The 23,704-nt window shown below is 52.4% G+C and overlaps 1 protein-coding gene across 1 annotated transcript in view; it reads right to left on the bottom strand.

Moving 5' to 3' along the window:
- Positions 1-23,704, bottom strand: part of CNTFR (ciliary neurotrophic factor receptor) — a 212,111-nt gene that overhangs the window by 67,765 nt on the left and 120,642 nt on the right. The window contains exon 3 of the mRNA XM_086629731.1: positions 18,745-18,826. Coding sequence (XP_086485857.1) covers positions 18,745-18,826 — 82 coding nt within the window. The remainder of the gene's footprint in view (positions 1-18,744; positions 18,827-23,704) is intronic.

Genomic DNA, 23,704 nt, shown 5'->3' with positions numbered 1-23,704 from the left:
ACAGCCTACGCTTCCCCATCCCTGTTTGCCAATGCCCACGTGCCCGCCCCTTCCTCCACACAAATCCACCAGGGGCGACGGCTATTTGTTCACACAACAACCCGGCTGCCGTTTCACCTCACTCAGGGCTGCGGATTAGCATCAGGCATCGTGCAATATTTTTTTTTTATTAGCGCAGAATTATGGAAGTCGGAGGCGTAAAAGACCTGTTGGGTCCCACTCAGTCCATCCTCCTTCTGCCAAGACAGTATTGGTCCCTGCAGCGTATTTACTGTTTCTCCGGTCTAATTTTACACACTGTACAATCTGCGCAGTGCCAAGTTACGATCCCTGTGTGAGAAGCAGAGCTCTCAATTTCCAGGCTCTTGGGTGTGTAAAATCACAACCGCGATGTTAAATTAACTTTTTTTTCCCTTGCATTTAATCATTTAATAGCTCTAAAATTCAGCCCCTCAGGCTCTTTCTGTCTGTCTGTTGGCTTGGGTTTTGCCTGCTGTAGGCCAGTGGCTTGTCGCTTACAGATGTAACGCTCACACCCCTGGGTGGATCGGCAGCAGCTGGCCTGGAAGCCGGGACCGCCGCAACTTAACACATCAACTTCTGCGGACTGAGGATGGAAAAAACCCTTGGCTTTCTCAACTGTAGGTACGGAAGGCTCATCTTCCTCCTTGTGACCCAGCCCCGGCGCAGAGGAGGTACAGGGCACACCGCACATGGGAATGGGACCCAAAGGCATTGCCCACGCTCGATTTAGAAATCAAAGCAGGGGCGCAACCTACAGCACCAAGGCATGGGGGGACAGGGCAGCACCAAAGAATTCCCAGTGATGTCCTGTGCCCAGGAACTCCACCACACAGAAACACCAACGCTTTTTCCTCCATCCATATACCCGCTGGAGGTCAGACCCCAGGACTTGTTTCTTCCCAAGAGAGGGATTTCTCCCTCTGGCACCAACACCAGGACTTTTCTTTGTGCATGTAGCTACGGGATAACAGAGGAACTGAGCTGCTGCCAGCAAAGCACAGCAAACACAGCAAACACAGCAAACAGAGGGTGGGAAGAATTGATGTTGATAAAATGGATAGCATTTTCTCAAGTAATTTTTTTTTTTTTTTAACTCAACCACCATCACTCACTTCTCTGCGTAACACTTGCACTTCTGGAGCCTGGTGATGATTTCAAAGCAATATTAATAATAAGGCAACCATCTACTCTGCCCATGAGGGGCTTTATTAACAATTAAGCCAAGGCCTCGGGATTTGCCTCAGTAATAACGAGATATTGCATTTGCAATTCATGCCTTTCCCTCCGAAGGATCTTCAAGCAAAGTCAAGGCTGGAAACAATCACCAAGCTGTGGCATAGCTATGGAGCTGCATCCCAACTGCCACGCACAGCACCTGCTGGGTGCAAGCACCTCTGGGGTGAACGATGGCAACCTATCAGACCCACAGCACACTGAACAGAGCGTTATTTCCACCAGAAACATCAAGGTAAATCCTTGAGTGTAACTAAAGAAGCATTGCGGACCAGGACAAGACCTCAGGACAGAGCTCCTGGATCTCGAGCAGAGCTTGGAAGCAGGCTCCATCCAGGGGATGAATGAGGCTGGTTCTCTGGTTATGGGTTGAAAGGTGTATCTGGGCTCTGGATGACATGACTACATGACCATGCTTCCCAAACGGTTCCTGAGCAGCTCACAGAGCACTTCCACGAGACACCAGGAGACTGCAAGCGTGCAATGCTTCAGGGCACACTGACAGAGGCGTTGCACTCCTTCTTGTGCAGATGTGCAGGTACCCTTGCAAAGCACAATGCAGAAGATCACAAGGGGTCACACCACCTCTGAAAAGGAAGCCTTAAGATGAGGACGGTAAGCAGGGAGCTCTCAGCTAGGTTCCCCGTTGCTGTCAGCAGCACGGAGTGCTTTCAGAGGAGGGGGCATGCAACTCCTCGGAGGGTTGTGAACTGAGTGAACAACTTAGTGAACGACTGGACCCTGCTCACTTGGTGAGCCTCGAAGCACCGGTGTCCAGCACTCTTTCCAAAGCCTCTGAAGAAAATGCTCTTAGTTAAACACCTGAGCACTTCCAAGTGGCTCCCACCAGCTGGCCGGTGGCAGAGGGCCCCGGTTCATCACGCAGAGCTTGTAGGCACCGCACCATCATTTCTGTTCAATGCTGGTTGCCTCTCCATTTCTGGAAACACCTCCTCCTCCGCAGAGCCTTTCCTCCTCCTCTAGCCACTGCTATTCCCTCTCCATACCGCTTTTATTGCCATCCCTCTGACTAAACCCTCAAAAGCAGAGCACGGCGCTGCTTTTAGGCTCCGTGAAACGGGAGCTCAGGCTGCCTGCGAGAGCGTCTCCTAACCTCTAATTACTGATGCTGCTGTTTCAGAAAGCCCTCAAGTTGTCGGTGTTTTCTTTTCTTCCCTATGTTGAGGGGATGATGAGCAAACGTTAGTTTAGGAGCAGACATTCATTCAGTATGATTTGAACTAATTGTCCATTATTTCCTAAATTTCAACACTTAAAAGCTTCAAGTATCTTATTGCAAAACAACAGCTAAAAGGCCAGTTATGTTCATTGACTGAAATACAAATAAACGTGCCTAGCTCTCTGGAGAGCTCTTGGGTTTGAAGCAGAAGAAGATTTTAGGGAAGCATATTTTCTGAAAGTAAGATTATACAGAAGCTCACCACATCTAGAGCTCCAGTGATCTGAAGGCACTACTGAATTACAACTATTATTAGCACAAGAGATACTTGAATTCTGGAATTTCTGTAAAACGTTTTGAATTCAGGTTCTGAAGCATTTAAAGGACTTGAGAAAATATCTTTGGCTGCAAGTCAGCAAAGCACTTAGGCAAGCCCTTAACTTTCAGCATGTGTTTAAGTACCTTGCTGACTTGGGGCTTTTAACCTCGGCAAAAAGAAAGCAAAGAGGAAAGAAAAGCCAAAGGAAAAAGTTCTGGTGTGTGTGGAAATCTCCATGCAAGTCAAAATAATATGGCAATCTCTTCTGGAAAGTAAGGAGGCAAAAAAATAATAATGACTTATTTTAAAATTAAACACTAGAGGAAGCTTTCTGGGAGGGGAGAAAGACTCCCAGAACAAATGGAGTATTTCAATGTAGCCTCATGCCTGCTTTGCTCTCCTGCCTCTTCAGCATGCCGAAATTATTTATTGCTGAAAAAAAAACCCCAACAACCCCAAAACCTGCTTCCCCCTCCCACTTCCAAACTAAGCGTGATGGGAGAGAGAAAAATCTTGGCTTGGGCAGTGAAAAAACATCTCTGAAATGAGTCGGCTGTGAAAGGCTGTCTCCATCAGGAGGGAGGAAGAGGAGAAGGGATGAGGGAGTCAACGGTAGTAAGGAGGAGGAGGAAATTGCTCACAGGCAGGAGCCTGCAAACAGACGCGAGTTCTGCCTGCGGGAGGTGGATCAAGAGAAATTCCACGAGGAGAGAAAATCAGTGCAAATCTATGCACGCACGCACGGAAAGCAGCTATAGGCAGCAAGCAGCTCTACCCCTACCTCCGGCTTGAGGCCACAAATGGAAAACAAACTGAAGCAGAGCAAAAAGAGGATGCTCTGCAGCTCACCCAGGGAGAGCGGCTGCCAGCCCACAGGAAATGGCAATGGGGAGAGCAGCCATCTGTGCAGGGACAGGCGAGAGGAGATGCTCGGGTTCCTCCGGCACTCGCAGCCCTCGCATATACACGGGGTGTGTGGCTGGGCATAGCTGGGGCAGGCTCAGCATGTCACGGAATTGGAAACGCTGCTCTGGCCCCATCAGGGCAGAAGTGCAAACTTCCAAAAATTCTCCATTAAAGAGGAAAAAAAGAAAAGAAAAAAAAAAAAAGGAAAGTTCTTTCCTTCAGAAGGAAAGCAAAGGGTTTCATGTCTTTCGGGTTTTTTTTTTTTTTAAACCACCTCACTGTGTTGTACAAAAGGCTTTGAAACACTTTTTTGGGGGGAGGAGGGGATGTCAATTTAAAGTGAAGAACCTAACCATTTCTGAAAAATACCAAAAAGACATACTGCAGCCCCTCCCTTCATCCCACAACTTTTTTTTTCACTCATCTGACAGAGAAATATGATTTTGTAGAACATTTGGATCTTCATGGGACTTCATTTTCCAACAGAAAATGGCTCCCCTGAGGGTCTTCCCCATCAGCTCTGCTCAGGACAGATTGGCAGCAAAGCACTTTGCTTCCCAATGGAGATGTCCCTCCTGGGAAGGGCAGGGGATGGAGGTGGCTCTTCCCCAGCACTCACACTGCCGTGCTGCCTGCAGCCCCCAGGGACGGACACCCTGTCACCAGTGCTCTGTGACAGCACCTGGCAAGAGGCAGCACTCACCTAAATGAGCTGACAACTGAAACAGATGAGACAAACGAGGGGAGCACTGTTCTCCCCATCTTACAGATGGAGCTGAAGTCCCCAAAGCAGATTAAATGACTGGCCCAAGGGTGCGCAAGTTGTCTGCATCAGAGCTAGGCTCTGGTTTTCCTCCTTCCCTGTGATCCTATGGAACCTGGTACATCAACACCAGGGTTTGGTTGGGCTCTCCCAACCCTACAGAAATACAAACACCCCAAGCACAGCATTCATTTGGGCTGGTGTCTTTTTATCCATCTTGAACCCCTGTACACCTCTTGGGATGCCGGCACTCGGAAGCTGCCGTGGTGGCCTGCAGGGCTATGAGATGGCTGCTAAGGGTACACCGGTGATTCCCCCTGAAGCAGCAAAGCAAAAAGCCTTCCATAAATACTGGTTATGCTAAAAAACTCCTTGAGGCTAAGCAAGTTAAGAAAAATGGCCCAAACTCACTGGAGGAAGGAAAACACAATTAAATCACCTAACAGCCCATATCCACTAATCTCTTGTGCTACCGGGCTTGCCTTGAACATCTCTGCCTGCTGACATCCACCTTCCACCCCTCTTCTAGCCCTGGCACAGCTTTTCCCAGCACCCTGGCAAGGCAGCCGTGCACCCATGTTGTGCAGGATAGAAGATGCAGCAGAGCCCGGGGTCCCAGCACACAATCACAGCCCAACTGCAATTTCTCCTTGCTGTGCAAGGAAAAGCTTGGGAGCTGGTGGCCCAGGCCACGGCACGAATTAAAAACACTCAGTGTTTGCAGGAGTGTTCAATATTCACCAGGCTGGGAGACATGTTTGCAACATCATGCAGCGCATTAAAAAAGATGTGACGTGCTCTGAGCCGTCCTTCGCAGTCGGTAGTTCTCACTATGTGGTCTTCACTCTGGGGCTCTGATTTCGGGCAGGATGAAGAATGTAAATGGGATTAAATCTGCCTACCTAAACCCTGAAGTTTTCCTTCTGGGTTCGTATTCCAAAGTCCCACTCATGGATCAATAGAAAGATTCCCACAGCCATCTCTCTGGAGCTGCGAGGAATAAAATTGCAGAAACATGGAGAAAGAAATGCATCGGGAATACAAAATCCCATAGACTCACAGAACTCAGTGGAAAAGACATGCCCAGACTGCAACAAGATGGACAACTTCACATGGAGGGATGGTTCACCAACACAGAGCAAGGCTGACCACTGGGTGTCTTGCTTAGATAGGGCAGACACCTCCATTCTCAAGCGACTGATCCAAGTTTCTTCAAGGATAAGGCACATCCCACCTCCTAAGCAGCACTTCTTGGTGGCCCAGATGTTGCAAGGTTGCTGCTGCGCTTGGATGGGGAAGCTGGGAGCAAAAGGAGCACATGGAGGTCCCACACTTTGACTGATGAATCTCCCGGTGGGCTGATGGACCCTGCGCTGACCCTGCTGCCATGCAGGATATGCGAGCAGCACCTTTGTAAAGGCTAGGTCAAGCCAAGTCAATGCCAAGAACCAGAAAAAATTATGAAAAAAAACCCAACCCTGCATAAACATATAAACAAGTGTTTCTTTTAAAATGACAGCTTCCTAAGTCCCATGTCAGCACTATTCCCCCAGGATTTTCCTTTCTGTCTCCCATGTTGCCACTGCAGCAGCTGTGTAACTTTCGAAGAGCACGGACTGGCAGCGTGAAAATGGCTGCAGTGATTATACTGCAACACTTCGCTGCTTCCCTGAGCTGCAGCTCCCTCCTCCACTGTTGGAAGTGAAGTACGATCAATACTAATTAATTAAGGGCCAGAACCTACCAATCATGGTCACACAGAGTTCAGTCGCTGTTTCTTGAATATTCAAGGCTCACTCTCCATAAAAGCGACAACCAGTCTCCAGCAACTTGGGTTGAAAACAGCAGAAACTCTCGTGCAAACTGGGAGGGATAGACAGACAACAGGAACCACGGAGCTGGTCGAGCTATTACACCTGACCAAGGGCAAGAGGAGGATGACTGCAATGGGTCCAGCAAGGGAGCACGAGCATCCTCCCAGAGCAAGAAGGAGGAACACCTTTTCTCTTAGCACCCAAAGGGCTGTGCCCTGTGATGTTGGGAGAGGGCAAGGCAAGGGCTGGGTGTTACTGGGCAAAGCTGGGGAGGTTCCTGGAGGGCAAAGCGGGCAGAGAAGTGTCCCAGAAAGTGAAAGGACTTCTAGTAGAAGTGCTGGTGGAATGGTGCTACAGCTCACTAGCAAGAGAGCCTGTGGCCATTGGCAATGGCCATGGTTCCTCCCCTGCCAAGGAGTTCGTGTGATGCTCCAAGAGCTGGAAGGCATCAGTGGGGACCCAAGCATCTGAGCTACCTTTCCCCTGTGTCACACAGCAGGGATCCTCACCTAAAGGAAAAGAAGAGGCTAGCACACAGGCCAATTATCCCATGCTTCCCACCACAAAGGTAAAATTAATTTTCAAGCCTGCTGAGCATAGGAACTTGGATGCGATCACCAGCCAGGTGCTTCTCTGCATCCCAGGTAATGCTACATCCCCTCCCAACAGCAGGAGTCCTGCAGGGATCAGCAGCCCCTTTCCCACTCCTGAGCAACGTCCCTGGATTCTCATGCTTTGCTCCAAGCCTCTCCAGTAATCCCAGCATCTGCCACAGGTTGTGGTAGATCTCCAGGATCTCAGTTATGGCCAGACATGAAGGCTTCCCATGGGAAATTGCAGGGAGAGGAGTAGACAGACAGACATCAGCTTCTGGATTTAATGTACTCTCACTGCTGTGTGCCTCAGTTTCTCATTTGCACAGCGTGCTTTCAGCTGGATCAACCACACTGCACAGCAGGCGAGCTGCAGATGCGGTAGAGTCCGACCTGCCAGGACTTGTGGCTTGGCTGGAGTCAGAGGCTCTCTGTGACTCATCCTACAAAGTCTCCAGTTCACGGCTATGGCTAGAGACTCCCCTCGGGAGCACTCCAGGCTTGGTTTACTGTCCCCCCGGGAGCGGGTTTGCGCATAAACAATGTGGATGGTGAGCAGAGCTCGCCTGCCTGGTTGGAGAATATCTGCGCTTGGATGGCTGTATGGATGTGGGGCCACCAGGACTGGCCCCCAGCAGCAGACTCCCGTGCACATGGTCTGCACAATGTGAGTTTGCACTGGCCACTGCTGTCTGGAGCCTGCCTTGCTGCTGCTCACAACAGGAAAGGACCCTGATCCCTCTCCATAGCTCTGTTACCTCCATGAGGGATGCTCAGCACTTCCTCGGCTCTATTTCAGTTCGGATCTGGGAGGCAGCCCGCACGGCCTCTGTGAGCAGCCCAGACCAGCAGAGCATGGAGGGGACCCCTTTCTCCAGAGAGGATAAGCATGTTTTGGTATAGCAAAACATCCCTTCCCCACCAGCTCTCTGCCAGCAGAGCTGTGTTACCCAGCAGCACGCCCAATGCCTGGACATCAGAAATACGTGCACACATGTGCATATCTCATTAAGCCTTAGCAAATTCAGCAGGAATCAGGCAGACTGCACGCTGCAGCTCTGCTTTAGCTTGTGCATCCTGGTCAGCTCCTCGATGTGATGGTGCTGGCTCTCTTGTGCCTACAAAGCACACAGCTCTTGGCGGGCAGAAGTCCTACAGGCTTCCAGTCTTGCAAGTCAATGTTTTTCAGCATCAGCTCTTCAAACCTCTGGCTGCTTTGCGACACCCCAGAATAGATAACTAAGAAAAGCCCGGCTACTGCCGGATGGCTTAAATCCACTAACAAGGATCTGCACTGAGAGAAATGCTTCAGGCTTTGCAAGCTAAAAAAGCTAAGAAGGTCAAGTGTGTCGAAGCTGGGATGAAGGGCAGCCCATGGCTTTGCCAGCCGCCTGCACCCTGCGGCAAGGCTCTGCCTCATCCAAGGGGATTTTGCAGCAGGAGGTGGATGTGTCTTACCCGGGGCGGTGGGAAAGGGACTCACTCTGCACACAGATGTACACAACTGTGCCAGGAGAAGTTTGTAGCCCCTTCTCCTTGTCACCTGAGTGGAGATGAAGGCTGTTTCATTCCCACGCTGTGCATGCAAAGCCCCTTCCCCAACACCAGCCTCCCCAGTATGGCTCTCAGCAAAGGAAGGCAGTGCAATGAGGATCCAGACACTTCAGCTTCAATTAGTGCCTGGTGGCAGCTGAGCCTGAACAACAATCTTGCCCAGCAAATCCTACACCAAGAGATCAATGGTCCATACGCCGGACTAATACTGCTGTAACCCCTCCTACCTCCATCACCGTCGATTGCTCTGCGGTTTCACTTCGCTTCTCCACCTGATTTGCCTTCCTGGAGCACTCATTACAAGGTGACACGCATTGCTTTTCCCCTCTGTAACGAGCCTGCCATAGCCCCTCCTCAATCCTTCTTCTTCTCCTTTTCCTTTTAATATGCTACAATTATATTGGCTTCTCTGCATGGATCCGCTCCATTTAGTGCTGTCCAAGACTGCTTATCCTGAAAGATGCTCTTTTCATCCACAAGACAGACTGCAAATATTGCAAGCTGTTCTTCTGTTTATTTTTTACACTCAAGCATCTCCCATCTACATCAGGAACCCAGGTATTAGGTATTCCTATTTGCACAGAAGCACAGCGTTTTTAATTTGCTCAGAGAAATTAAACCCCCAAAGACTTTGATAATAAAGGTTTGTGCACATCGTGGCCCAGCATCTGCTCTCCTGACCATGCTTCATGGCTCCTTTGCTCTGTTCCCACCCTAGCAAAATCCTCTTCCCAGGAAGCAGAGATGATGATGATGTTGGGTCTCGGTGTCTCGCTGTGGCTGTGCTCCCATTATTCAGGGCTTTGCTTGGTCACAGATGTGTCACAGGTGGCCTGAAGACAGTGGCAAGTGTCTTGCTCTGTGTCCAGCACTACTGATGGATGTGCAGGACCTGAACATCTCAGCCCCAGCCCTGCCTGCCCTTTTGGTCCCAGGGTCTGTCACACACAGCCCTGCTGACAGGCTCCGGGGATGATTTGTAGCACCCTCTGCTAAGGTCGTGGGCTCCTGAGAGCAGTGCCCGGAGCTGCAGCACTTTGCTCTTTCAGCCTGACCGGAGATTGGCTTTGCAGTCCCAGGGCAACCTACGATCCAGGACTTCAGACAGTGGAAATCCTTCAAAGGGGATAAATAATGAGTGGCACCTTCAGTCCAAGTTCAGCTGGACACATGTGGCTGAATGGGCTGGCGGGGACAAGGCTGCGTTGGAAACGTGAGATGGCTGGCTCCTTGGGATGGCCGAGTGTGACTGCCAAGGCAAGACCTTTTGGAGCTTTCGGAGGCTAATTGAACCCAAACCCCTGAAGCTCTAAAGGTTTCCACTCCAACTGTCACTGTTATATGAGATCTTCCACTTCTGGAAGCCTTTGAAAATGTAACAATGGGCATAACAAAACAACAGGGGTAACTCACTGAAGAGGATTGCCTCCTCCCTCGCCAAAAGCAGCTCAGTGCTAGAGCAGGACACGGTCCTCCTTCAGCAGCCAGAGCTCACACAAAGAGCAAAGCCCACAGCTCTTCCCCCTGTGCTGGGCAGTGCCTCAGCTCCCTGGATCTGAAAATCTGTGCAAATGAGATTTTGGCTTCCACCAGCATTTAGGGGCTCCCAGCTGCTATGGTGATGCTTTGATTTATAACCGAGAATCAGCAGAAGCAGTGATGCTCCTGCTTCACACAACGGGAGGATGCTACCTCGACAAGAACATGACTTTTACCCAAACCTCTCCTTCCAGCCTCTCCCCATGATCTGGGCTTGTCCGGCAGTGGGTTTCAGCAAAAATTTATCGGCAAAGACCCAGCTGGCTTACACAGATGCCCCATGAGCTGAACACTGCTCCCTGTCCCACATTGTCCCCTCTGCACACCCACACCGGCAGGTCCTGTCTCCTCCCTGTGGGACACAGCAGCTTTGCTCCTGCCACCAGGCAACTTCCAGGGCTTCATCCTGGGCTCAACACTCTCCATCCAAAGCTCCTCTGGGTGCCTGGGTGTACTAAAAACCTCAGCCCTCCGCCTTCACTGCTTGTTGATATGTTTAACGAAGTCTAAGAGACTGCTGAGACATGGTTTTCCTTGCCACTGGCAGAACTAATGAATCCTGGCAGACTGCAATCCTCCTGGCAGTTTCTTCTTCTCAATGTAGACATGAAACATTTTCACCACTTTTGTGGGATCATAGCCTGACTTGTCCAAAACCTGCCAGATCCACAGACTTACTCTTTAGTCACTTCTTTTTTTTTTAATATCTTTTACAGCTTTCTGATCTCCTTCAATACATCGGACCTGCAGCTGATAGAAAGGTTCATATTTTTGTTAGCATCTCAGATTATTTCCTACTAGATTTCCCTCCAAGCTCTCAGATGCTCATGTGGGCCCGGGGACAGATCCCCACTTTGCCAGAGAACATCATCTCCTTTGGCTCCATTTCAAATAACTTCTTCCATTCCCAGAAAGGGGTAAACTCGGTGCAAGTGTCTCCAGACCGACTTGCATAGTAAAAGCTTCTTTGTAATGTCCTTTGCATGTCTCCAAACTTTTGTAACTTGCAAAGAGCAGGTCTTCAAAGCCTTGGAGCCACAGAGCTGTGCTCCTCCTCACCTCAGTGCCAGTCCCTCTATTTTTCTTCCTGTCCTCCTTCTCCTCTTTCCCACACCTGCACTTTAAGAGCATACCTCCTCAAGTATCTGATAGCACTTTGCACAATGGGACACCAGCTTCCTACTGACCCATGGCTATTTTCCAAGCACAGACCTAAGGCGAGCACTACAAGCTCTCTGCTCCCTGTCTGATGGGTACGAGCTGAGCTGTGCTCCCGCAGCATGTCTCCACAAGATGGGTCACCCCACCCATGCACCCGCAACTTTCTGCAGTGCAAAATTAACAGACACTGGGTGGAAATCAACCCTCTCCATTTCCCAGCGCCCAGAAAGGAGTGAGCCTGGGAACGTGCTGCCCATGGGGCTATCCTGCATGGCTGGCTGGACCCCTGGGAGGTGCTCGGCTCTGGGACCTGCAGGGCAATGAGGCAGTGGGCAAGGAAACACAGGCACTAAAAATAGGCTGTCTGCGGTAGGGGCTGACCGCATTTATTAGCGAGCCTGTGCTCCAGCTGACCACAAGGTCAGCCTCCGAGAGCTTGGCCATAATTCACTCTGTGTCTGGGCAGGAAATCTACTGGAGCTCAGAGGGATGTCCAGTAACAGAAAAAGATGTTCCAGGACCTGGGGCTATTTTTGCTGTTTTATTTTGCTTTGCAGACAGGGAACCTTTCAGGAGATGCATCTTGTGCTGAAAAAAACACACAAAAGCCCAAAACAATAAAAGCTAGGTGCTCTGGGATAGAGAGAGGGGTAGGAAGGAAAGGAGGGGTGGAAGCTCGTGCCCATTTGGGTCTGGGGTTCTTGTCAGACAGACTAACCTTCACCATCTAGGGCAGGGAAGTAGCAGGGAAAGATCAGAGCAACAAGGGAGACCTCGGACTTTTATGGGCTCTTAAGAGCCCTAAAAGCATGCAGCAGAGTTTAATGGGTTGCAGTGGGGGTGCCATTGCAGATGGGATGAGTTGCTGTTTCTCCTGCTTCCCTGCAGCTGTGGGCTGGTAGGGAAGATGGGGCCGCAACTGGGAAACCACCATGGTAGTCAATGCTCAGCAACAGAGGTAATGGACCTTCCTTACAGATACTTCAGAGGGACACAAGGATCCCGCAACTTCAGCTACAGCTGGGTTGTACCTCCTGGCAGCATGGGGTGGATGGGCAGATCGGCCCCCAGCAGATGCAGAAACACCACCGGGATGATGCTGGTCCCCAGCAGACAGCTGTGAGCTTGGGCTAGCTTAATCCTGGGAAGCAATTATCAAGGCAAGCAGGGCAAAGAGTGGATGTCTGCCCTGGAATGGCAGCCTTCAGAATGATTTAAGCAGGCTCCATCTTGCCGAGAAGCTCAAATCCTAATTGCTGTACATAAGCCGCCAGTGCTGGAGCCTTCATGTGAGGGGTAACGTGTCCTCTGTGAGTCAGACTGACTCATCCACCAGGTACACGAGTTGCCTACAGAAGTGAGGTATTGCTGGGGTGCCCAAAGTTGCAAGCAGCACCGCTCTGCCAGGGGTGCTGCCATCCAGGGGTGTCCACACCTTCAGCAATACCTTCTCCTATTGCCCCAGTGTGTGTGTCTTTCCCCTCTTGCAGCTCCAAGGTAGGGAGCATCTATCTACTCATGGTATGTCCTGGGACCAAGGTCTTCCAGACATATCTGGCCCCTTCAGCAGATTATGTGAACGCCACTGTGAAGCGAGCTCATTTAGCCTGAGGACAGGCTGAGCTAAGCCCCCCTGACTTTGATTGTGCTGAGCATACTTTGGTAGCATCCTTCCAATGCCAAGACATGTTCTTTTATTGATCCAGCACTGTGCCTCAGTTCTGAGTCTCCAAGCTCTCCATGTAGCAAATTTGAAGAGTGTTGTAGCTTTGAGATGGCTTGCAAAGAACAAGGGATGCAGGGGCAGCTAGAGGCTACACCATACCTTGGTTCCTAACCCAAGAGAGGTCCTGGAAACGCTCTGAAACTAGCTCATATGTCGAACAGGGCAGCAGTTTGGAGCAAGGCTGGTATTTCAGGCAGCTGGATAACGAGAGCATCCAGAGTTATAACAGGAAGGATTAAAAAATGTAATTGCTAATGAGGAATTAATCGTTAATGGGGAATCATCAGCACAGGACGGTGTTTCCAGCGTGGCCCCGTGGGGATCTGTTCTTGGCCCATTGCTAATCACTCGTCTTATCAATTATCTTGAAGGCAACATAAAACTGTTGCTGGCAAAGTTTCCCAGTGACACAAAGGCTGATGTATATAACGGAAAGGACAAGTCCATCGCATGCAGAGCTCTGGAGCAGTTAATATAGTAGCCTTCCCTCGGCAGGAGCATGTGTTTTATGCAGCCAAACACAAGTCCATTCATCTCTGGTGGAGGAATGTAGGTCAGATGCAAAGAAAGCAGGGCTGCATCTTGAGGAGGACAACGCCGATAACGCCTTGGGAGGAGCCACCCGGACATGAAGTGCCAGCGTGCTGTGACAGAGCAAAACTTGACCTGAGACGCAAGTAGGTGTCAGGGAAGGTGGGAAGGTGCTACGTAATGAGGAGACAAGAGCTTTCTCCTGCACTGGCCCCAGCCTGAGCAGGGAACAAGCCTCTGCAGGAAGCGTACACCATCTCCAGCCTCCCGGCCGGCTGCTCAGCACACGCTTGTGGTCCCTTTGACCTTGCCTTCCCCAGTGTACACAGTGAGTGCCAATTACAAAAATTCCCAAACACTCTGTTGCACACGCATCTCGCCCTGGGGAGTGGGTAGGAAAACAAACACCACATGACAGATGTTAGTCATGTCACTTAATGCATGACTGAAAGGCACTCCAACAGTATGGTGAGGAGAGAGGAGAGGAGAGGAGAGGAGAGGAGAGGAGAGGAGAGGAGAGGAGAGGAGAGGAGAGGAGAGGAGAGGAGAGGAGAGGAGAGGAGAGGAGAGGAGAGGAGAGGAGAGGAGAGGAGAGGAGAGGAGAGGAGAGGAGAGGAGAGGAGAGGAGAGGAGAGGAGAGGAGAGGAGAGGAGAGGAGAGGAGAGGAGAGGAGAGGAGAGGAGAGGAGAGGAGAGGCCTTCCATATGTATATTTGAAGATACTACTCCCACAGTGACGCCTTAGGTTAGATGCACATCTCCCCTAAGCACCCATGGGCGCAAGACCAAGCCTGGAGACCCAGGTAGCCCATTGCACCACTTGAATCCAGGCATCTTAACTGAACAGCATTTGCATAACAACCAAAACCTATTCAGACATCCACGAACCAACCACACGCTCCCGTGTGAATCTACAAGCCATCTCCTACACAGAAAACCCAGAGAATATGCCCAAAGCAGAGCAAAGCAAAGCAACTAGTTCAACTGTACCAGGTAGACGCCCTGGGGAGTTGCACGGGTGGATTGATGTGGGAGGAAACAGAGTCTAGAAAGAGCCAATCGCATCCGTATCAGCCAACAAATGCCACACGGAGAAGGCTGGACAATGCGGGGAGGGGAGAGAGGGACGTATCTACAGTTGGTTTCTCTTCGAAAAGCTAATTTGCATGTCTTTGCTGTGCATTTTGAAGGCTGTTTACTGGCCCAGGCTTTGTCTTAGCTGATATGTAGGCAGCATTTCTAACGAGGCACAGGAAAACTGGAGCTCCCGGGAGGCTTTGCAGCAGAACCGATTGCAAAAGATTAGCACCAGGGCTTAAAAGAGTGAGAGGGAAGGGAAAGTAATGAAACAAAATGTCTCTTTCTTTTCCTCAGTTGAGGAATGATGGGGGCTAATTGCTTGTTGCTAGTAAGAAACAGAGGAGATAGCAGCTTCTGGGCCCATCAATAGATTAACCCCGGCATGTGGCATCTGAAACGCATTCATTTCCAGAGACGTTTATCTCTTTGTCTCCTCTCCTGGGTGAAAACATAATTATTGTTTAAACATGAGTTAATTCAGCAAGGTGAGGATCAATAAAGCAGAATTACTCCTCTTTTAAAAGCAGAGAAATCTCAATCTGGGACAGATGCGGACATAACTCTGGCAGAGCTGACGGATGGGGAAGATGCTTTGGTCGTGGCAGGAGCCGGGGGAAGCAGAACTCGCTCTTCCCAGGACTGCCGTCGCCCTTGGGTCTACTGGGAACAGCTAAGTCCAGCCATGGCCAGTCATGACAATGAATACAAAGAGCTGAAATCTCCCCTGCTTGTACGCTTTATGGCCTGACACGTGGCTAGGCATCTCTACCATGTACACGCTTCCCACATAAGGAGCCTTGACAAAGCCCCAGCGTTCATGCTGTGGCCTCTCCCTTTCCTTCAAGGGTGTCCAGGTTTTGCTAGGGAGATGGTCTCTGCATTGCAGGGACCTCTGCCAGCACTCCTTTCACATGAAGGAGTCCCCGGGCAACCAAAGGTGCGAGTGTGGCAGCAGGCGGCATCAATTCTGTGCTCTGCTGAGCCTTCCCGTCACCTTCCTCTACTCTGAAATAAATCGGCAGCAACCACTGCCTGGAGAAGGAAACAGGGAGGAAAGCTGAGCTATTCACCATAACGGAGAGGGCACCGGGCTCTTCTGTACAGTCTTCAGCCAGTTCTGCCTCCTCTGTCCTCTCCCATTTCTTCTTGAAGCTCCTGTCCATCCCTCTGTGCTGGCTGGGAGCTCTGCAGATGGGGACAGCCCCATCCCTGACTGGGGCAATGCCCAACTCTGGAGGCAGTCTGCCCTCCATCCGGCAGCCCCATCTGAAGCTGGTTTACTTTTAGTGCTCACTCACCTATGGGGGGCATGTCCCTGGACCACTTGCTCAGCGAGTCGGGCAGGAGGGACAAACACCACCCTATGACAACCTATTCTGGCAGCTAATCCCTGCAAGCCTCACCTCTTTTTTCCCCTGCTTCCAGTTTTACCCCATGCACTGCCTTTTCCTTTGCTAAACTCAAGAGCACTGAGGTGGCTGTTCCGGACCCTGTGCCAGCTGCCCTGGCCGGGCTGGGGAAGGACATGGTGGTTTAACGGAGCAGCAACAATCCCACTCATGCCAAGCATGCTGCTGGAGCCTGCCAAAGGCACCCAGTGTGAGGGGCTGAGCAGCACGGGGCAACAGGTTTAGCAGCAATAGGATAAGCCATCAGTGCACTGTGCAACTCCTGCTGGAGGCAGCTCCAGCTGCATCCATGGTCCAACCTGGCTGCTCACGCCCACAGGTATCTGGAAGCAGTGGTGCCCAAGGGGGTGGTGCAGGTGTAACATTAGCAACTGGACAGAGATACAAAGCAAAGCAGCTCTGTGACCAGAAAGAGGGAGGGTACTCAAACCCGCTGACCTCTAAGCCCCTCCACTCCCCCCTCACAACCCTGGGGAGCATCCTGGGCTTCTGCATCCCAGACAAATGCACCCTTTGCTCTACCAGCTCCAAGGAGAAGGACCAAAGATGAGCAGCAGAGGGGTTAATGCATGAGCAACCTCACCTCCGCCGAGCCCAACACTGCTTTTATTCATTCACGTGGCACTTTGCAGGACGCTCCAGTAATCACCAGGGTGCACGTGAGAGCCAGGACCGGATGGCCAGCCTCGCTGCGCCATGCTCGTGCTCACTTAACAGCTTGTCACATCCTCCTCACTCAAGTATTCAGTGCTAATGCATCTCTTAAAGTGCTTCATGAGCTATTAAAGTCAAGCGTGCCTCAAGTGCATGATAAATGGACTCTATGCCAGCGTCTTCTCCCCGCTCCACCCGGTCCCTGCCACCAGTGGGATTAATCCAACCTCCCACCCCACTCCCGCTGTGCTTTCCCAGCCCGAGCACCTGGTGGGGGATGAGCCTGGGGTTGGCTGGTGAGGGAAGGCTGCAGCGGGGCAGGGAGTGAGCTCTGGGTGGGGGGTATGGAGCACACCCCTTGGGTCCCTGATGTGGGGCAGACACTCCCCGACTTCACCAGCTTGTGTGCAGCCTCTGCAAGCCAGGCACGGTGGGGTGGGCAGGAAACCTGCTGCTCCAAAGCTCTTGCCTAGAGCATCACCTCTGTTTCCGAGAGGTGCCCAGGAGGGATGCACAGTGCCTCTGGGGAACGGGTTGGGGACAGTCCTGGAACTGCCCTACTAGCTTCCCTCCAGCTCTTATACGAAATTTTCCCCCTTTTCTCCTTTTTACGTCCCCCAGCGCAGAGCAGCCTCTATGGCTCCGGCAGACAGGGAGAGCCCTGCCTCACTCCACGGACCCCTCCAGGCACCTGTTTAAGCACTCAGGTCTCAGCAGCTTCTGTTTCCAGCTGGTGTCCCAGACGTCTCTGTCCCAGACAGCCAGGCAAGGGAAGGTGGTGGGACAGAGGGATGGGGAGGCTGTGCTGCCAAATCCCTGAATCCTGCCAGATCGCGGAGCAGAAGGTGACAGTTGTTGTAGCTCACCTGGCCAGGAGCCATTCCTGGGGCTGTTCTCTCTGCACCAGCACGCTGCTGCCAGTGGCAAAATTCACGTACCTGGCCAGCGCTGGGGGGGAGCAGTGCTTCTTTCTCTGGCTAGACAACACATCTCAAGTGTGCATAACCCTGAACTACCTGGCACTTCTGTGTTTTGTGCTTCTCCCTGTGTGACAGATCTGGCCTGCCATCTCTGCACCATGGAGGGAAGCAGCACAGTGCATCTCCAAGGGATGCTCTGGCAGCCTTCACACTGAGTCCTTCAAGGCTCCCCAGGCAGTGGTCCTGCAAGAACAGCAGGATCAAGCAGGGTTGCTTCTCTGCAAAAAGCATCACACCACCACAAGCAGCACACACCTCAACACCCAAATGCTTTGAGCAGGCGCCCTGAGAAGGTGCTGGGAACAATCCTGCAACACCACTCAGCAACTTCCCTCCATGTCCAGAGAGTGGCTGCCCCCACCTGATGGGGACATGCCACTGAACCCCAGCTGCTTTATGTCTGGTCAAGCAAGGCTGTCACCTCTCAGCATTGTAAACTCACCCAGGTGGATTTAGGGGAGCTCAGCAGTGTGCTCTGGCTGGGTTCCTCAATCCCACAGAGCCCACGGATGCACAGATGTCCTTACCAGAGTTAAGCAGCAAAACTCTCCTCTGTAATCCACTGAAAGCAACTACAGCCAGGCTGACTGCCAGGAAAGTTGGTGAATTTTGGAGGTCCTCCATTTTGTGCCATTGTTGCAGGGCTGCCATAGGTGACCCCACACTGGGACCAACCTGTCACCCCATAACCTTCCTGCTCCTGCCTGGACCCAGGACAACCAGTGACTCCAATTTTGTTTCTCTAAAGCCACCGCTAAGGTAAGCCCCAAATCCTCTGCTAACCTGGAGAGGCAGGAGCTAGTGGTGGGCAGAGATGTGTGGTGGCAATGGGGCCAAAGTCACCCCAAGGAGGTGAGAGCAGGATGAGACACCCATCATGGCCACAAGGTAGTATGATGGGGCTTGGAGCTGTCAGGCTGCTGCTTCTTTCCACCCACTGATCCCTTCATGGGTGAGTTGCACAGGGCAGGGTGCAGAAAAAGAGGGGTGAAGGGCTGGGAAGCAGTGCCCGGGCTGTAGGGACACCCTGGGACACACAGGGGTGTGGGCAGGGCGAGGGGCACCTGCAGGCGCTGTGGGGATGCAGGACGCCCAAATCCTGCAGCAGCGGGCAGGAGGGGACGCAGGTGTCCTGGAGAGGAGAAGAGCAATAATATCCATAAACGTCGTATCAGATAAGCCTGGGGAGCACACCCAGCTTGCCCCAGGAGGGAGGCTGGAGAAGTGGCATTCACGTTTTTCAGGAGCCCCAAGGTGGGGGAGGCGTGAAGAGACTTACCCTGCTGGCTGTGCCTCTGGGCATACACCACCACCACTGTGGCGAGCACCACGCAGCACGCTGACGGGATGGGGTTGGCCATCTGTGGAAGCAAACACAGGCAGAGCAGTCAGGGTTTGCCCCCAGAAGACCTCACACGTGGTGTGCTGAGAGCTGGTCTGTCCTGGGCAGCCAAAGGGCATGATGGGACCTCAAGGAGATGGGGACGAAGCAAGACTTCAGCTCAGCCATGGTGGATCTCGCTGCACAACTAGGCTTTTTGTTGGTGCACGCTCCATCATCCGATGGCCTGTGGCACTTTCCATGGGAGCTGCCAGCACAACCATGTGCCCAGCAGTGATGACACACCTTGCACAAATGCTGTGTTTTCAACCTTTCCCTTCAGAAAGTCAAGCCCTGGTGCTGGGCTCTCCTTGGTAGCTATAGCATCACCCTAGGAGCAGACACTGTCTCCAAGTGGGCTGCAGGGTTTTTTTGAAGAGATAGGAGCACACCCGGGCTCTTCACAGCAGCAGCCAGTGCTTAGGATGTGCGAAATGCAGATCTCAGCAAGAACAGCTACTGCTGCTCCAGTGTGGCTCCTTTTGGCACCAGCACCGAGCACCATGCTGTCCGCCAGTCTGATGCAGCAGCAGTAGCAGCGTTTCTGGTCATGCCAGGGACAGTGTAACCCTCATCAGTGCCTTCGCAGTCACCGACAGGTGCTGCGTACTGCCATTGACACCCCTATGGGCTGTGGTCAGTCCCCATCTCTCTGGGCTGGGAGAGAGGCAGAGGCTGCTCTGTCCCAGAGAGCCGTGCCATGTCCCAGAGGATGCTGGGGTGCAGGGAGGTGTGGAGTTGGGGACAGCTAAGAAGGCAGGCGTGTGGAGACACGCTGGGCTTTAGGGACAAGCGAGGAACATCCTCCTTGCACCAACAAGCCTCCCCAGGAGCAGACAAGTGGCAGCAACAATGGCGAGGATGCCCTGCACAGCCCTGCCAGGCTCAGAGGCACCCGACATCTCCTCTTCCTGCAGCTGGGGCTGGTGGAGGAGACCAGAGTGAGGAGGGAGCTGCTGGGGACGGGGATGGGGATGCTGGTCCACCCGCCAGGAGGTAAATAGCACCAGGCGTGAAAAGCAAATTACACCTTCAAAACCATTTAAACCTCTCTAATCTCCAGCTCCGTATCAGTAATGTGTGGAGGATTGCCTTTTAATCTAGAACATGAGTATGGGCTCGTTAGCCAGATGGCATCCATTTAAACCTAAATAAAGGGGAAGCTGTACGGGCCAGAGAGAAAAAAAAACAGCAAAATGTATTCCATTACCCAACACAGCCGTTGCAGTAGCCCAGATAGCCTCAGGTTTGCAGCAGGACACGAGACTTTGCATGAGTGGAGAAGGCAAGCACGGCTGGGAGGGATGTCACGAGCAGATTTTGGGGTGCAGACTGGTCTCAAATGCCCCTCAGGCATCCCTCAGGGATGCTGGAGGGACAGGGACCTTGAAAATGGGGAGCTGGGAGACAGGCAGAGAAGAGACCCATGGCATCCTTGCTGAATTTGCAGCGCTGGGTTTGGGCAGCGAGAGCTGGCAGCAAGAGCCAGCCCCAGCGCGGCTGTGGAAGCAGAGCATGGACTCGTCAGCCCCAGACCCCACTCTCAGCCCTCCGGGGTCACCTTGACCAAATCGTTCTCACCACCTCCCCATGCCTCAGTTTCCCTGCCTGTAAAACAGAGATAATGAAGGTGACCTTCCTTTGGAAGCTCTGGGAGATGAGCACTAAGTGCTAATTACAACATCGTTATCATTCACTCTGCTGCTTCCCTCCTGTTTCTTCTCTCCCGCTCCTCTTTTCCCCATCCCTGCTCTCTGCTCTGCCTCCTCCATGCGTCCCCATTGTGCCCACAGCTCTAGCTGCCATGGCAAGCGGCACTCGGGGAGCAGGTGATGGCTGGCACCTGAGATAGGTGGCAATGCCACATCCCGAGGCAGTGCTGGCACAAGGGGCTCCGAGCAGCTGGGGAGCTGCCTGCAAACCAGAGTCCAACTCTCCCTACCAATCCCAAATTCCCTTCCCACTGAATATTCTCACCTCACAGCCCTGGCAGTTGGTGGCTGGCACCGGGAATTGAAGCAAGCAAGAAGCCCCCCTACACCACAGCCCAGATACCCCCAGGTAGCACAGCCATCCCATCGCTGGGGACAGTGGCAATGATGGGATGCAGGACAACACCATCACCAGCCATCACGCTCTACATCTTGGTCCTGCCAGGAAGCAAAGTCACTCACTCTCCCCTGCTGCTCCTCGTCTTAGCAGTCATAGAATCATAGAATCATAGAATGGTTAGGGTTGGAAGGGACCTCAAAGATCATCTAGTTCCAACCCCCTGGCCATGGGCAGGGAAATCCTCCACTCCACCAGGTTGCCCAAAGCCTCATCCAACCTGGCCTTGAACTGGTCATTAAAATAAATGCTTCTGCTCCTGCCTGTGTGCCTGGCAGCCTCACCTGAGGCCGGACCCCTGAGGCACAAGAGTTATGGAGGCAAGAAATGGTTCCTGACCCAAAGCACGGACAGTCTCCAGGGTGATGCTGTTTGGTTACTGGTGGAAAAAGAGAGAGAGGAGGGACTCAGCCAAGGTCCCTGGGGACTCTGAGGCACGGCCAGGACACAGGCAGAGGCTCCCAGAGCTGGCATAGAGATCTCACTGCTTGGCTGCTTTCACCCTGCAAAATCTCATTTCTTCTCCGAGATGAGCCCTGCCGAGAGGCAGGAACCGGAGCCATTTCAGTGCGAAAAATCTAGCCAGAAAACCAACTTTTTCTCACTTGAATCGCAATTTCCCATGCAGTGTTTGCTTTGTTTGCCTGTTTAGCCCAAAGCCATTTGATTTTTTTTTTCCAAGTACATAACAAAACCTTTGCAATTTCTGCAGATGCTTCTAATGCAAATTTCCATTTGCTGTACTTGCTCATTTAATGGTTTCTCTAGCAAAAGCCAGCACCCGGCACACTGGCGCACGGGCCAGTGAGCAGCAGCTCACCAGGCATGCAGCTTCCCGGGCTGCGTCCCCACTCCAGCTGGGACCAGTCGAAAGGTGACGGTGGGGAACCGCATTTATTACACAGCAAACCCAGCAGTTGGAAACTCAATCTTCTGTGGAAAAAATGGTTCAAGGATATTTGCTTTTGCCCCTGTAGTGATCATTTCTTGGCAGCAGAGAGGAAAGAGGAGCCTGGGCAGGCGCGGGGGGAGGCGAGGGGACACATGAGATGTGGTGCTGGAAGCCACCTCCAGCAGCCTTCCTCACTGTCCCTAGCTTCTTGTTTCGGGAGAGAGCAACTAGTCAATCCTTCCCTGCCTTGTCCTCCGCACCAAGGGCAATGAGGACATCAGTCGCAGTCACTTTTAGCACTGGACAACTCAATGTAGACATGAGTATTGTCCTTTCTGGCAGCTCTTGGTCTAAACCAAACGCATTTCCAGTCCTGCTTTCCTTGAGCTGGATCAGGCTACACATAAATGGGATGTGGCCAGGCCTATGTGAAGATATGCCTATGGGTTGTCCCTGTAAGCAGGATTGAAGGGGCACAGCGATGTGACATTGACTGCTGTGGCGTGATGGAGTGAGGACAGTCCTGAGGTGGGCAGCAAGAGCAAAGAGGATCGTGTATCCAGGCAAAAAGTAGGATGCCATCGTCTGTTGAACAGTCCCAGTGTCCTCTTCTGGGCAGGCAGGGAGATGGATCCTTTCCAGCTCCCCAAAGCCACGGGGATGCTCTGGAAGGTTGGGGGGTCCCTCTCAAAAAAAAGTTGTACTTTCAAAACATAGTGTTTCCACAACAAAGTCTTCTGTGGCAATTCCCTGTCGGCCGCTGTTAGAGGGCCTGGCTCTGAAGTGGTGTGATAGTTTGATGGGGGGGGTGTTCTGGTGGCAGGGGAGGGGATTTGCTCCCTGTGCCACCAGATCTGAGTCCCATCCCCCCCCGGGGGAGGTTGAGCCAAATTGGCGCCTCTGCGAATTGCCCTATTTAAGTTGGGACAAAGGGGCGGGAAAGGGCTTTTTGCTCAGGAGCGAGGAGAGAGCAGGAGGGCGCTGCCCTCGCTCCCGGCTCCCGGCCGGGCAACTGCCCGGGCCCAGGCCGGCGCCATGTGCTCAAGATGGCGCCGGGGGAGCCGCATGGGGGGGGCTGGGGAAGCGTCTCGCTCCCGGGGTGCCCGCTGGGCCGAGCTCCTCTAGAGGAGATTAACATCTAAGAGAAAACAACCACAACGACCAGGTCAGTTAAGGATGGAGCAGGAGGAGGTGTGCTGGAGCTGAGGTTTCCCTTGCAATCGGTGTGAGATGGCAGGCGGCCCCTCTGCAGCCAGGGTGTACTCGGCGGAGCAGAGACCCACTCGTGGCCCGTGGAGAAACCCACGTCGGGAAGGAGATGCCTGAGCCCAGGAGAGGTCGTGGAGCAGGGGATGCACGACAAGGTACTGTTAATAATGGGGCATGGAATGCACGACGAGGTCGTGGAGGCATCTGGAATCTGTGGGACGGCCCACGCCGACGCGAGTGGCAGCAGCTCCCTAAGAGGCCGAGACTGGTAAAGCCCGAACTGGTGCAATCCATGGGGAGGATTGCAATCCTGCGGGCAGGACTCACGTTGGAAAAGTTTGGGGACTTTTTTTCTTCATGAGTAGGGGATCCACCGAAGCAAGGGAAAAATGGTGTAAAGACGCCTCCTCCTTTAAGAAAGGAGCGGCAGTTAACAACATGGATGAACTGACCTGCACTCCCCATTCCCTGTCCCCCTGCGCTGCCGGGGGGGAGGTTGAGCCAGGAATGAAAGGAAACGGGGTGGGGAGGTGTTGTTTTAAGATCTGGCCTTGTTTTCTTTTTTCTCCTCTCAAGTAACCGGTTTCGTTCCCTTGTGTCTCTTGTTTGGTAACTGTTAATAAATTGTTTTTGTTTTAAGAAGAAAGC

The sequence above is a fragment of the Tauraco erythrolophus genome, chromosome Z (genome assembly GCF_009769465.1).
Source record: "Tauraco erythrolophus isolate bTauEry1 chromosome Z, bTauEry1.pri, whole genome shotgun sequence".
Classification (NCBI taxonomy): Eukaryota; Metazoa; Chordata; class Aves; order Musophagiformes; family Musophagidae; genus Tauraco; species Tauraco erythrolophus.
The sequence above is the reverse complement of the archived record's forward strand: the minus strand, read 5'-3'. Positions and strand labels throughout refer to the sequence as shown.